This window comes from Bacillus rossius, chromosome 18, assembly GCF_032445375.1.
Source record: "Bacillus rossius redtenbacheri isolate Brsri chromosome 18, Brsri_v3, whole genome shotgun sequence".
In the NCBI taxonomy this organism is placed as follows: Eukaryota; Metazoa; Arthropoda; class Insecta; order Phasmatodea; family Bacillidae; genus Bacillus; species Bacillus rossius.
Window position 1 is genome coordinate 17,424,394 of NC_086345.1, and position 16,779 is coordinate 17,441,172.

General features: G+C 37.7%; 1 protein-coding gene across 1 annotated transcript in view; it reads right to left on the bottom strand.

Moving 5' to 3' along the window:
* LOC134541378 (protein nubbin-like) overlaps positions 1 to 16,779 on the bottom strand; it is a 303,008-nt gene that overhangs the window by 254,638 nt on the left and 31,591 nt on the right. The window contains exon 3 of the mRNA XM_063384802.1: positions 13,217 to 13,264. Coding sequence (XP_063240872.1) covers positions 13,217 to 13,264 — 48 coding nt within the window. The remainder of the gene's footprint in view (positions 1 to 13,216; positions 13,265 to 16,779) is intronic.

Genomic DNA, 16,779 nt, shown 5'->3' on the forward strand with positions numbered 1-16,779 from the left:
CTGAGATATGCTCTACAGTGTGTGTGCCCTTTGTAAGCTACGAAAACATTTTATAAACTATCTTAGTATTTCGAGTTTAAGCTGCGTCGAAGTGGCGGTTTGCACCGACGTTTTGCTATGCATTGCATCAGGCATCTTCAGGCTCGGTCTCAAACACGTTATTTTTTTTGTTTTTGGTTTTTACTTTTTTCAATGGCTATTTATAAAATTTATACTCGATATCTACGCTGTGTTTGTTGTTTTTCCACAAATATTTTCAACAGGTATCCACTTATTGTAATATCGTGGATGTAAAAAAGGCGTGATAGTCTTCGTAATTATTACCATCACTTGCACCCCTTGTTTACACCCTTTATGTTACTTTCACTAATTGTAATTGACTATTAGGTAAAAAAAAAAAGACAAATGAAAGGGAGTTGAATGCCTATTGGACTGCAGCAAGGTATACCCTCATCAGCGGTTTCTTCCTTGTGATTGGCGGCCGACTGCAGAGGTCTATGCCTTGTTTGACCGAGCCACTCAGGACACGTTTGCTTCCGCACTGTGATTGGGGTTTGTAACAATCGACATGCACCTAAGAGAAACTCGCCCAATCACGAAACACGGACGATGATACAGTATTTTTACTTGCAGCTAGTCTCGGAATTTATGCGGTCTATGATTTAAACTTTTCACATTTGGCTATTTTTGGCTTTTTTTTCCCCTGTGTGTTTGTGTATTTACCTGTTTCGTTCGTTATCGATGTTTTTCTATGACAAGCAGTGAAACAAGTAATTTCGTGGATAATATAAAATAAACTTTTAAAATTAACCATCAGCATTTCAGAAATCATTCAAAGAACGGGAATAGACGCTATAAGTAGAGATCGGAAAAATTCGCGGGTTTAATGACCTTTAGGATAAACTCCAATATCCTTTACACACTCGGGAAATGCCAACTGTTCATTGGCTGCTGACTTGTGCGTCGTCACGACTGGGTGGCCCTGTGATTCGGCACTTCTATGAGTGAGGGTCTCTAATTGGCCCTCAGTCCTCCACATTAACAGTGAACCAATGGCAGAAGCAGCAATAAGGTATAATTATTTGAAATTTAGCATAGCACGTAATGAACCCGCGAATTTTTCAGGTCTCCTGCTATAATGAATTTCCATGAATGTGTAGGTTAGCTGAAAAGTACTATAGTTCCCCGCTGTGATTACGTCATCCATTCACGCTCGAACCAGAAATCCCACAGGCGATAAAAGTCGCGCGATAACACGAAGTTACGCAAAACGTCGATTACAGTGAGGATAACCCGCTGGCGTTTATATGCGCAACCAGCCCACTCGCTTTTTCGAATTTTTTATGTGGAACATCTTAATTCTAGCGACACGGCATTTGATATGAGTAGGGGCATGTAATTTTCGCGAAAAGATTCCCAGAACAGCTGTGTGTCAAAATTTCGTAGCATTAGCTATGTTATGTGGTTGGTTGGGTTTATTTCAGGTGCGTGTCTACTGCCGGCGCACCAATCACAGCCATCCAGTGCGGAAAGCAAACTCGTCCTCTCTTACAGTCGGCAGTCAATCACAAGGGAGCAATGGCATACCTTGTTGCAGTCTAACGAGCGAGCAGATTATTTCGCGAGAAACGCATACCCCTAGATATGAGTAATTACGTGAATGGAACGTAAGTCGCATTGAATGGAACGTTCACAAAAGCCAAATGGAAACTTTATAGTATAATCTGTTTAACGAATTTCAACCAGATGGGAAGTATTTTAATAGAATCCCTTGTCGAAAATCATGTCCAAAGCCTGAGTTTAGAATTATTTTTCAATTATTTTTTTCGTGTTTATCGGAGCAGTTTAATTATACAGTTTAAAATTTTCGCGCTGGTAATAAAATGATTGAATAGACGACGTGGCTACTCCGACAACGAATTCTAACGGTAACTAAGATTGAGTCGCGTCACGAAATGTAGTTGAAAATCCCATTTGCGTGCATAGTTATCACTAGAGACCGGAAAAATTCGCGGGTTCAATGACCTTTAGGATATACTCCAATATCCTTTACACACTCGGGCAAATGCCAACTGTTCATTGGCTGCTGACTTGTGAGTCGTCACGACAGGGTGGCCTGTGATTCGACACTTCTATTCGTTAGGGTCTCTAGTTGGCCCTCAGTCCTCCAGATTAACAGTGGACCAATGGCAGAAGCAGCCCTAAGGTATAATTATTTGAATTTTAGCATAGCACGTAATGAACCCGCGAATTTTTCAGGTCTCTAGTCCTGAGTAAGCGGTCTAGTTGGGCAACGACTTCTATCGCGAGGGGAAACCGCTGGTGTTGGTTTATTTTGTTGCAGTGTACTGAGAATTCAGGGAAAAAAATTTTTTTCAGGAAAAATGCCTTTTCCTACTGATAATAAATAATGCGAAATCATCAACATACAAATTAAATATTACCGATTACTGAATCGAGTGTTCGTGTAAAAATACTGATACGGGAAATAAATATAAAGATCACAATATTAAGAACTGGCGGTTACGGGTCCAACTATCAACCCACTAAACAGAAATAATACCGCAAAACCAGATAAGCTTTGATAAAGACAAACAACAGTCGATGGATTCAATTCTACAGTTGTCAAGTAGAAACGTTGTGACATATCATTGTCGCTTAAGAGTGAACATTGTGTATTGAAGTTATTCGAGGCACCATTGTGGTAAAAATCTGAGTAACGTAACTTAGTCGTATCATTGTAAGTTTTCGCAAATGATTTCTGGACATATGTTTTAGAGCTATGGTTTATGGAGCGAGTTAATTAGAAGCTCTAATTATATATTCAGTCTGGGCATGCGAATTGCCCCGTTGGCAAATAAAATACAAATCAACGGCGTGACAAATTACCCATGTAATGTATGTAGGAAGTTCCATTGCATGTCTAAGGACATTAAAAAGTTATTTTTACATTTTATCTATACGACGATAAATCTAGTGAAACATTTCAGGTCATACTAAGTATAAAAATTTTGAGCGAATACAAAAAATAAATAGCTACAATATTTTGAACAATATTATTTTAACAAATTATATTACTAGTAGCATTACCGCTTTTTTTTTTGTAAATGGAACAGAAATATTCGTGTAAAAATACAGATGTTTGTAAATTTGTACATTTACATGAAAACAACTGTATTACTACAAAATAGTGTTCGCAATTATACTGCGTTCTAATTCGTACCCGAGCACGTACAATTATTATTGTCCCAGTACCTCCAATAGTTAAAAGTTATTTATAACTGTTCCATGTATAGCTTTTCAGTATTAACTGCGCACGTTAATAAACATAATAAAACCAAATAAAGTAGAATTATTGAATATTCTATTACTAGAGGCCGGAAAAATTCGCTAGTTCAATGACCTTCAGGATAGACTCCACGATCCTCCGCCTACTTGGGCAAACGGCGCCTGTTCATTGGGTGATGGATAGAGACCGGAAAAATTCGCGGATTCATTTAGCGATATGCTAAAATGCAAATAATTATACTTTTATGCAACTTCTGCTATTGGTTCACTGTTAATATGGAGGAATGTGGGCCAATTATAGACCCTCAGTCAAAGCAATATCGAATCACGAGTCCCCCAATTGAGACGCTTCACAAGTCAGTAGCCAATGAACAGGTGAAGTTTGCCAGAGTATGCACAGGTTCGTGGAGTCTATCCTGGAGGTCATTGAATCCGCGAATTTTTCCAGTCCCTAGTGATGGATTTTGAGGCGTCTCAAGTGGGTAACTTGTAACTGGATACTTTATTGACTGATGGTCTCTAATTGGCCAAGAGTCCTACATATTAATAGTGAACCAATAGCAGAAGCAGCACAACGGTATAATTATTTGAATTTTAGCATATCATGAAATGAACCCACGAATTTTTCCGGTCTCTAGTTATAAATAATCCCAGGAAAAAGAAAGGCACGTTCTGCTTTTATCTCTCGTGTGCAAAGATGAATGGGCCACCCACGCCACGTCGTAACAGCGCATGAGCAAACCGTCAAACATTAACACACCACGAGACAGTCCTGCAAACGTTTCCTGGGAAAAGCGTCCGGTACAGGCGGAGGCGGGGTGGGGGGGGGGGGAATTCCCCTCAACTTTCCCATCGCCCAAACACAGTTTACAAAACGGGCGAGTACGGGCTATGAAGTCGCGAGGAAACGAAAAAAAAAGGGGGGGGGAGGGAAGTACTGGGAGGGGCTGAGATGTTGATAGGACGGAAGGCTGACTGAATCATGTTTTTTTTTTGGAGCCGACGCACTTTTAACGAGAACTAAGGCGTCTGCCCGGATGTCTTTTCTCCTGGAGAAACCATCGCAGCATTGGTATAGTTCCGAAAATTCTAAACTGCGAACAAATCCATGGGCTCGTAGACCAGACCGGAAAAATTCGCGGATTCATTTCACGACAGCCTTAAATTCATATAGTTGTACCTCAGTGTTGCCTCTGCTATTGGCTCACAACTCACCCGGATGTCTCTGGGCCAGTGAGAAACACTTAACCGAAGCTGTATAGAATCACAGGCCGCTACGTTGGGACACCTTCACAAGACAGCAGCCAATGAGAGGGTGACATTTGACCGAGTGTATGTAGAACTATAAAGTTCATCTTAGAGGTCATTGAACCCGCGAATTTTTCCAGTCCCTAGCTCGTAGTATAGTACTATAAATAAGTGTATGTGAAATATTGAGTTTTACTACGCAAACATTTACAAACTAAAAAAAAAAATGTATTTTAAGACACCATGGCTCCTTCTGCCTTCCCAAATTGGTTAGAATAATGCAGTGGTTGTTTATAATAGAGCAGATGTTTTCAAAGTAATTCTTGGACATTAAACAGTGTAGCAGACAGGGGCGTATCCAGATCTAAACAGAGGGGAAAAAATGTCATGAAGAGTTTTGGAGGGGGGGGGGGGGTTATGTGTTTGTCATTCAACCTCCTCTTATTTTTTTGGTGGGGGAGCAGTTGTTTGTCTTGCAACTTCTCACCAAAAACGATGCAGTGTGTCTGTTTCGTAATATGTTCTTTCAAAATGTTGAAATACCTACTACAAAACTGTTAATACTATTTTTTTATTATTATTTTTTTTTTTAGAAACCTGTTCTTTATTTTTTTCCACTTGAGAAAAAGCAAGGAGGTTCGTTGTTGGCAGCAACTTTACCTCGATTGTCCCAGTCGCCAGCAGAAAGATACGCCCCTCGGCGACCCTAGCCATTCAAGAGATAAAACTTAACAAACGTAAACATAATGTCTTCAAGTCTAAAAAGTACAACTACTGTCTCAACCTGTAACTAGAGAACTGGAAAAAAAATCACGTTATCATTAGTAGAGACCGGAAATATTCGCAGATTCAATCGGCGATAGGCTAGAGTTCAAATACAAATACCTCTTAGATGATTTTGCTATTGGATTATTGTTCATCTGGACGAATCTCAATCAATTATAAACCCTCAACAAAAGAAGGATCGTATCACAGACAAACCAGCCAAGAAGACTTACAAGTCGGCAGCCAATGAACTTGCGTTAATTACCCGAGTATACAGGGGTATGTGCAGTCTATCCTGAAGGCCATCGAAACAGCGAATTTTTCCGGTTCCTAATCATTAGAGACTGGAAAAATTCGCGAGTTCAGTGACCTTCAGGATAGACTCCACGATTTTCAGTCTGCTTGGGCAAACGGAGTATGTTCATTGGGTGCTGAATTTTGAAGCGTCTCAAGTGGGTGACTTGTGATTGAATAATTTCTTTGATTGATGGTCTCTAATTGGCCAAGAGTCCTACATATTACCAATAACAGAATAATCACAACGATATGATTATTTGAATTTTAGCATTATCACGAAATGAATCCACGAAATTTTCCTGTCTCTAGTTATCATTTAGAGAGAAATCTGGAATACATGCAGTTATACACTTGAACTGTTGTTTTCTCATGGAACCACACCCAAGAGAGACCCGGAAATTTCGCGAATTAGTTTTGACGTCAGGCTAGATTTAAAAACTTAAATATTATATTTTCTCTACAAATGTTTGCACATTGGCTAATTTCTTAGCGAGAGCCGTTTGGTTCTTGTTAATCGCCACTATCCGATTAGCTTACTTTTGTCTAAAGACCTTAAAAATACACGGGTTCATTTCGTGTTATGCTAAAATTCAAATAATTATACCTTAGTGCTGCTTTCCTGTAATTGGTTCACTGTTAATCTGGAGGACTGTGGGCCAATTATAGACCCTCACTCATAGAAGTGTCGAATCACAGGCCACCCAGTCGTGACGACTCACAAGTCAACAGCCAATGAACAGTTGGCATTTGCCCGAGTGTGTAAAGGATATTGGAGTCTATCCTGGATGTCATTGAACCCGCGAATTTTTCTGGTCTCTACTTTTGTCCCATAGCTACGGACCGTAAAAAATTCCTCCAGGATAGACTCCACAGTTTTATGCACACTCATGAAAAAGGTCAGTAGTCACTCATTGGCTTCTATACTGTGCGACGTCCCAACGTAGTAGCCTGTTATTCGATACAGCTTTGGTTCTGTGGTTCTCATGGACCCAGATTCCTCCGGATGAGTTGGGTGTGAGCCGGTAGCAAAAGCAGCACTGAGGTATAACTATTTGAAGTTTAGCCTATCCTGCAGTTAATTCGCTAATTTTTCGGGTCTTTACCTATAGCTGGGCATCGTTGGATCATGGTCGCGGAGGGGCGTGTCTGAAGAATTGCTGTCCAATTATGGACATAGTGCGAAAGTATGAAAGTTTGCATTCTAGCGTACGACCAAATAAATCCGCAAAATTTCTGTACCTCCAATTTTTACACGCCTCTGAAGGGCATATATCTATTGCAAAATTCAAATTATCCTTTCACACGTAATCCGCCCTTAAAAGTACAAACGCGGTAACAACCAATGGGCAATAGGCAAAGCAATAGACTTAGCAATGGCGTATGTACAAAAACTTACATAAAGTCATGCACTCCCATTGCACAGATCTTTCAAAGATAAAATAGACAAAAACTTAATTTCTTGTAAAGGTGTTTGGCGTTCATCCTGAAACCGGAAAAAATTGTGATGCGAACTATGTAGATGTACAGTAATGACGTGGATAAAAGGTAATCAATCATAACAAAAGGTACCACTTGTAAAACCGAGCGAGAATAATTTCATCTGACAGTTCCTCCCACACCCCCCCCCCCCCCTCCATCCAACCCCTGGGCGACCGTTGAATCGTGACTCCGTATCTGGAGAAAGTTTTTAACGACTTTTTAAATAACCCATTGTTTATTCCGCGGGGTCCCTCCCCCCACTCCATCAACCACGCTACACAGCCAACCGATCATTACGCTGAGACAGTAACAAGGTTCTGACAAATAACCATCTTAACTGCTCACACAGTTGTGCTCGTCTCAATCCTCTTTGCCGATGCAAAATTATCCACACTCACAAATAAGTCGGCGTCTGTTGTCCGTTTTGGCCGCTGCACCAAAATGCTTTAACGACGGAAACGTTTTGTAAGGATTTTGTAATGGTCCTAAACTTTTGAAGGTTAGGTACTACAATGAGAAGATACCAGAAAAAAATCGCGATATCATTTACCTATAGGTAGAGACACCTGTATTTCGCGAATGCATTTCGTATCAAGGTATTTCACAAAATACTGTAGCATTTATCCTGAGGTTATTGGCTGAGGTCGGTGAGAGGTGTCGTCCCGCTCTTGACGGGGCCAATGAGAATGTGGTCACCGTACTTCTGCACCCTCACAATTTGCCATGACTCTTAGAAAAAGCTACAGTGTTTTGTGTAATACCTTGACATGAAATGAAATCGCGAAATACAGGTGTCCCTAACTAGAGGATAGAGAGATTCCATGATCCTTTATTCACTCGGGCAAATTACATCTGCTCATTGGCTACTCTGAATCGTGACACCCTTTGACCAGGATGCTCGTGATTCGCTACTTCTTTTGTTGAAGGTTCTTCATTGGCCCAGAGTCCTTCAGATAAACATTGGCCCAATAACTGAAGCAAAAAAAAAAGGCACGCGAATTTGGATTCTAGCAAATTTTTTAGGTCTCTAACAGTGAGATCTAAATGGCACACACACTTAGAAATTTTAAGGTTAAATTTATCGCTGCTGACTGCTTAAAGACGCAATAACATCCCTGGGGGAAAAAAGTCATGCCATATGTACAGTGACAGGAAAAATTAGCGGATTAATTTCATGATGGGATTAAATTCAAACCTGCTTCCGCTATTGGCCACACAGTTTACAGATACTCCTGGCCAATGAGAAACCCTCAACTAAAGAATTACTAGAGCACAGGTTACCAAGTTGAAACGTATCACTAATCGGCAGGCAATGAACGTGCGACATTTGCCCCAGTATACAAAGGACTGTGGATCCAATGCCAGAGTTAATTGGAAACGCGAATTTATCCAGTACCTACTCATGTGTAGAGACCTGAAAAATTCTCGGATTAATTTCGCGATAGGCTAGAATCCAAATACGTATAGCTTTTGGCTGCTTCAGTGATTGGGCCACAGTTTACCTGAAGGACTCTTGCCACTGGAAAACCTTCAACAAAATCACGACCATAACAGTTAATATGTGTCATGAGTCAGTAGACAATGATGTAATTTACCCGAGTGTATATAGGATTATTGAGTCTAATCTATAGGTAATCGAAACCGCGAACTTTTCCGGTGTCTATTAATGTGTCGTAATCTGTAATTTTTTTGAGAGTTTGAATACCTGAATAGAGTAAAATTAATTGATCAGGATAAATATTAATTTTTCTTCTACCCATCAAATAGTCCTACTCAAATTTACGTTGGATTTCAGAATTCTTTTGTTTTTTTAATTTACTTAGAATTTAGCCAAGACAACAAATACATATGTCGTTACAAAAAATTTGGATGTACGTGTTTAAAACCTGGCATGCAGACTTTTCTTTGGCGATGAATTGCTATCGCTAAATGGATTAAATTTTGATCTTAGCTGATAGCCCGAACGGCAATTAAGAAACGGACTTTATTCAACCGGCACTCTGCCTGACGCATTATGGATACGCAGCGGTTCAAGGCAGATAATGTTGCTGAAGATGAGTTCATAGTTTAAACACACAAATGTGTACACAGCAGGTCAAGTAGACAAACCTGAAAACAACCTGTCCGATACTCGTTCACAATTCAATTTTTATGCATCAATTTTAGTCAATGAAATTTCGCGAGGCATCCAACATCTGTTTTTTAGGGTTAGTTAACTAATTATATTAACTATCAAATGATTACCCAGTGACATCTGACCAGTAATATGTGAACACGGTTTTTTTAACATATAAATTAATTTGGGTTGCATATTGAAAATTATAAGCACGAAATATTTTAAAATTAATTAGTAATATTTTTTATAAATAATAGTATTATACATTTTTTAAACAGGAATAAATTTGAAAATTGCAATGTCTCGACAATTTCTTGCTTCAATATGATTGATAAATAAAAACAATTAATACTCCCGCCAAAATAATATCGTAATATAGGTACTCTCATTGGCTGTTGCGTCATGTGTCTGTAGCAGAAATAAATATGTATTCGTTTCCGTTACATGAGCACGACCTGTCTCCCATGCATACGACCGTCCTATGCGCTATTGTTAGAGACTGGAAAAATTCGCGAGTTCAATGACCTTCAGGATTGACACCACGATCCTCTGCCTACTTGGACAAACGGCACCCGTTCATTGGGTACTGAATTTTGAGGTGTCCCAAATTGGTAACTTGTGATTGAATACTTCTTTGACTGATGGAGGTCTAATTGGCCAAGAGTCCTACATATTAACAGTGAACCAATAGCATAAGCATCACAACGGTATAATTATTTGAATTTTAACATATCACGAAATGAATCCCCGAATTTTTCCGGTCTCTACGGCTATTGTGAATCCATTAGGCACCACGCCCAATTTTATTTATTTTCACTTGTGAATCCAACTTAATGCTAAAGGAAAATTGTCAGCATGACACGCCCATATGTGACTGATATCGTCGATAGCCCTTAGTCACTTTTTTTAACTTGTAAATTCGCTGGCGTATTACTTCCGAGTATTTATCCACGAACGCCTTTGAAATGCGTCTCAACTCGGTACTGTGGTGGAGGAGGGGTGTTTGCTCAGTGATAAACGAGGGGAAATGACGGGCGTGTGTGTAAACTCGAAAACGAAGTGAGTGTAGATAACGGATAAGCGACTGAGCCGTGCGGTCTGGAGAAAGAAATCGTTTTACGTAATGAGTTTAAAATTGATAGTGTAGAGACCTGTAAAATTCGCGATTTAAAATCCCTAAAGGATAGACTCCATGATCCTCAACTATGCACTCGTGCAAATTACATCTGCTGATTGGTTACCGACTCGTAACACCTGTTGACTGGAATGATCGTGATTCGCTAATTCTTCTGTTAAAGATTTTTCATTGGCCCAGAGTACTTCAGATAAACTGTGGCCCAATCACTGAAGCAGAATAATGTCCAAAGTATTTGGACTCTGTCCTATCGCGAAATGAATCCGCGAATTTTACAGGTCTCTATTGATAGGAACATAGAAGAAAAAACTTTCTGTGCTTTTACAATAAATTCCTTTGGAAACCAGTTGCCGGTAAATATTTTGTAATACTACAAGAAAGACACTGTATCTTTGTGCAACACATGACAATGGTTATATTTTTGCAAATATGAAATCTGTTTTCCGAGATAATACTTATTAGTATTTCTTACGAAATTCGGCACATAATTGTATATCCTAATTGGTGTTTCATTTAAGCAACCGCGTCCTGAGTGGCTCGGTCAACAAGGCAACGACTTCTCTCGCAGACGGCCGCCACTCACAAGGAAGAAAACGCTGTTGCGGGTATACCTTGTTGCAGTCTAACAGGCGTTCAGATTTTTTTTCGCGAACCTGCCCCTAATAATGGGCCATTTCCTGCGGGTGGCAATGACTGCACGATAATCTGGCTGAACTGGATGGTTCTCACTCTGACCGCCAAAGCTTTCGATCAATATTCGACAAGATTCAACGCTTCGTATGGGAAGAATAAGTAAGATGCTGATTTCAGGCCCCTGGATAAACTGAGCTTACACTCAGCGGAAGGAAATATCAGCCTGGCTTTATAAGTACTACTTGTCGATTCACCCGTGCTGTGAACACCATATTCCCCATATTTAATCACTAGAGCCACGGGAATTTCGCGGATTCATTTAGTCGCAAGCTAGAATACAAACCTCCACACTGTCGCACTGTGTTCATGATTGGACCGCAGTTATCTGGACACGCCCCTCTACGACCGTGAGCCAACGATGTCCAGCTAGGAGAGAAGTAAGCGAATCAGGTAGTGCCAAATAGCAAGGATAAAAATGTTCTCGCTAAGAAATCAACCAATGGGAAAGTAAACATGGGTCGAGCACACCTATAACTTTGAATTCTATCCTGAGGCCAGAGGAATCCGCGAAATTTCCGGGACTCTATTAATCACTATAGCGGAGGTACAGCATACAATTTAATACGTTCCATGGAAATGTGTTTGAATATCTACGACGGTTTATTCCTAGGGACATAATACACATATTGGCAAATTCTTTCCAAAAAATTATATTGTAAAGACGTGTAGTATGTTTTGTTCTTTTCATTTGCTACAAGATCTTTCAGTCCGCCGAGAGCAACGAACGCTAAATATTTCAGATCTCAGTTCACTGGAAATCAACACCGTTATCACGAAACACAGTTTATTCTGCCACGTCATTTAGGAATGACAATGAACGCTCATTGTCAACTATAATAGTGCCCTTTACACGATAGAAACAAAGTTCACGGCAGGGGAAAAAAACCTAAAAAGAAAAACTAAAAGAACACTGGCTACTATTGTACAATTGCATACATGCACATCCTGTGTTCAAATTCGTTGCTACGCACTGCATAGAGAAAAATTAAGTCTGTACTTTTACAAAAGATTACTAGGGAAACCAGTTGTCAAGAAATTGTTTGTAATAGGTACTAAAAGAAAGTTATTGTAACTTTGTACAACACATGGCTATGGTTATTTTTGCATATGTGAAAACGTTTTCAATGTAATATTTCTTACGAAAATTGGCGCATAATGTAATGTTTTAATAAATATTTCAGAAACATATTTTTTAAACCATTAAAAAGATAATATGATATTCAATAATTGGACAATATTTTGTTTTATTGTGCTTAGTTAGTTATATTAAGCTATTCATGAAACGGTTTACAAATAACTTTAACTGTTGGAGGTACTGAGACAACACAAAGCATACATTTCCGGATAATAATCTGCACTCAGAATAACTGCGAACACTATTTTGTAGTGTTACAGTTGTTTTGATGTAAATGTACAAATTTACAAATATATATTTGTAATTTTTCATGAATATTTCTGTTCCATTAAAAATAAAAGTATTTACAATGTGGTTAAGAAGTAGTTTAAGACCTTGGGCCATGAAGCCTACGATTAAGAAGTGATCATAGTTCTTAAAATTGTCTAATTTTAACATTACATCGTCCGACCTACGAGCTAAGTAATCGGTGGGATTTTTCCTGGTCCAGGATTGGGTGTTGTGCTGTTTCCCCCCCACAATTCTGCGAAAGGTGATGGCGAACCAGAGGAGATTCTTCTTACCTAGTCATAGCCATTAACATAAATAACATGTTAATGTTTAGAACGTATTTACTCAGAGGTTATTTTTCTTTTATCTGGTACTTTAAAAAAAAAAACATTCAGAAGTTCCTGCTACAATCAACAAGCTGTATTTAAAAATATATATATTTCTATAATTTTATTATATAGGTATAGGTTAAATGTTAGTACACTTTAACAAAATATGAATTTATTTTTAATGGAATATCTGTTATATTCGATGTTATAACGTTTTATGAATTATAATAAGATATTTTATTTGTCGTTTCATAAAGTCTGAGTGAAACTAAATGCTAGTTCATTCGGATACAAAAAAAAAATGGCATGAACTCGAAATCAATGAAAAACTCCCACGGCCTCAAAGAGCGAAGAGATTTATTATTATGGCTCTGAATAATCGGAGGGTGAAGTGATGAATCCAGATGAAGAGTAATCGCTACAGTCTGACATGAAGCCAGTTGGGCGCAGAGCAAACTTACCGTGGTCCTTGCAGTACGGTTTCTCTCTCATGCTGACGTCACAAATATCTGGAAAAAAGAAAAAAAAATTACGCACATGAATATTACAGGTCCAGCATCGGTTAAGCGAAACTCGGGCGAATGCATATTATATCACCCTTGTTGATTTATTTTACTTATTTATAGAGACCGGAAAAATTCGCGGATTCATTTAGCGATATGCTAAAATGCAAATAATTATACTTTTATGCAACTTCTGCTATTGGTTCACTGTTAATATGGAGGAATGTGGGCCAATTATAGACCCTCAGTCAAAGCAATATCGAATCACGAGTCCCCCAATTGAGACGCTTCACAAGTCAGTAGCCAATGAACAGGTGAAGTTTGCCAGAGTATGCACAGGTTCGTGGAGTCTATCCTGGAGGTCATTGAATCCGCGAATTTTTCCAGTCCCTACTTATTTAACACATTTTTGTATGAGGCAAATTTCTGACTTAATATGCATTCTCTTACATTTAACCACATTCTTAAATAAACTAGGCATTGCATTAGTTGGCAATAAGATAAGTAACAACCTAAAAAAAAAAAAATCTGCGCTTGTTACTAGTCCTGAAAAAAGAGTAAATCATTAAAAAATTCTAACAATTTTTTTTACATATAACTGCAAATAAAATAGTAAATTGCACTATATTTATAACAGTCAGGCATACACGCAAACACATTTAAAACGAATGACAGGACAACACAAAATAATGGGAAATAACCACATCAAAAGATAAAACCTAAAAAAATCAGTAGGAAAAAAAAGTATTCATTTAGCTATGTGAGATACGACTATAGGGCACAGGTTCCAATTTTTGTAATTATAGTAACATTTAAGTACTTTTTGGTAACAAAAAAGTTTTGTTGTGGCCACAATTGTTGGCTAAATTTTGCTGTCGATAGAGAAAGATATTGTTGGGGCTACAAAACTATAACTATTTTTTTTATATTTATCGTGAAAGAAAATATATTTGTGTGCATAAGATAAGGCACTAATACCTTCTTTGAAAGTAAACGGCATCGTTCTAATGAGGCTGTTTTTTTTTCCAAGAAAAATTTACAATTGCACCCGTCAGATGAAAATATCAGGTATCTGATCTCTTTAACTAACTTTGTATTTTTTTTCCTTCGTAATGTAGATATTTTGACATTAAGCTATAGACTCATACCAACCCTACATATTTTAATTTTATGTATTATAGGGCTGACGATGTACGTAACAAAGTACAATTTGTGTGTGTGTGTGTATATATATATATGTGTGTGTGTGTGAATTTTATGTATTATAGGGCTGACGATGTACGTAACAAAGTACAATTTGTGTGTGTATATATATATATATATATATATATGTGTGTGTGTGTGTGTGTGTGTGTGTGTATGTATATATGTATGTGTGTGTGAACATACATGTTACTTTTCCACTAGCAAATTATGCAGGATCGTATTCTGGTTATAGAAATCATCCCAGTGTTATCATACGTACTTTTCACCCAATATGTCAACATACTGATATTCATGTTATAATAAAATAATGAAATATGAAATATTTTTACAGATTATTTTATCAAATATGAGATATTATTACAATTTTGCATTAATTTATAATATCCTTACAAATATTTTAAGGGGTAACAAATAAATATTTTTGATTTTATTATATTTTATTAAAGCTTATTTTAAAACTAAACTATTTATAAACAAGTCTGAGTGAAGTTTAATACAGCAGTTTCTTACTAACTTAGATACAACTTAGCATTAATAATTTGAAACTAATGAAAGATCGCACACCCTAAATAATTAAAAACCAAATGATTTTTTACTCACTCTCGTCTATGCATCTGAATTAAATAATACCAACAAAATAGTTATTGCATTTAAAGTGTTTATTTTACAAAGCTAAAAAAAATTGTTTGTCTGTAAAGTCGGTTTACGGACGATACTTTAACGTGACGTCATAACAAAACATTGATGAAATGATTGCATACTTTTATGAATAAAATTGAATCATTTTTATTGAATTATCACTATTTAATATGGATACAAAGAAGGAGTGAAATAAAATCTACAATTTAATTGATAAATTTACTTTTATTTGTACTCATTAATACAAATATGTTTATAACTTAAATGAAGAGATTATTTTAACTACAACTTTTATACATGTTTGCTTTTTAACTTCTTCAAATCTGTGTGGAAGAGAGATAAATGCGGCGCAAGCGTACAGAGAGCGTAACGGGACACAGCGTAACGGGACAATTTGCTAAACGGGACAATTTTTCGTGCGTGCAGCCGGCGTTCATCGATTTATTAGACGTTGTCACGTCAAAAATATTTGGGTTATCTAGTGTACTGATATATTTACTAAACCGCCACGTGAAATAAGATCTACCAGCAATGCTATTAGGTTAAGTGAATGTTAAAAAATTATTTTTAAAAATTCTATTTTAAAATCGTTTTTTTAAAGACAAAATTTATTATTTTTTGTTCTGTACATGTCATTGGTTCAAAGTCTTTTAAATCTGTGTTGTTTTTTTCCCAAAGAAACATTATAAATAAGAAAATTAAAACTAGTTATTCTGTAAAAAATATTTTTTTCTATATTTTATCTATTGAATGATAGTAATTAAAAGACGTCATGATACAGCAATTTTTAAAACATAATTTTCTATCGTCGAATTTACAAAATTGGTCTCTCTTAAAGCATAGTACGTCATATAATGGAATTATTTTATTTAATATTATCTACCTGCTACAAATGGTTCCCTGTGAAGTAACTGACGTTTAGTATTGAGATTAGTTTTAGTAATAACTAGATACGGGAAAAATTCCAGGATTCATTTCGTGATTTGTTAGAATTGAAATATTTATACTTTTGTGCTGCTTCTGATGTTTGTTAACTATTCAAAGAAGCATCGAATCAGAAGCTACCCGGCAGAGAAGAATCACACGTCAGCAGCCAATGAACAGGTGGCATTTTCCCGGGTCTGAAGAGGATTGCGGAGTTTATCCTGGAGGTCATTGCTAGGCGCATGCCCATTTCGCGAAAAGATTTCGAGACAAGCTGAAAGTTAAAACACTGTAGCGTCGTTTGTGTTTCGTGATTGGATGAGTTTCTCTCAGGTACATGCCGATTGTTAACAGCACCAACCATAGTAACTCAGTGCGGAAGCAAACGCGTCCTGAGTGGCTTGGGTCAAACAAGGCAACGACTTCTCTCGCATACGGCCGCCAATCACAATGGAGAAACCGCTGGTGCGGGTATACCTTGTTGCAGTCCAACAGGAGTTCAGATATTTTTTTTCGCGAAAAATGCCTGCCCCTAGTCATTACTAGAGACCGGAAAAATTCGCGGATTCCTTTCGAGACAGGCTGGAATCCAAACTCGTTTAGCTTAATGCTGCGTCAGTGATTGGACCGCAATTTACCTGAAGGACTCTGAGCCAATGGCAAGCACTCAATAAAAGAAGTATCGAATCATAAGAATCGCAGTAAACAGGTGTCCCGAGTCGGTAGCCAATGACCAGGAGATAGTTGCCCGA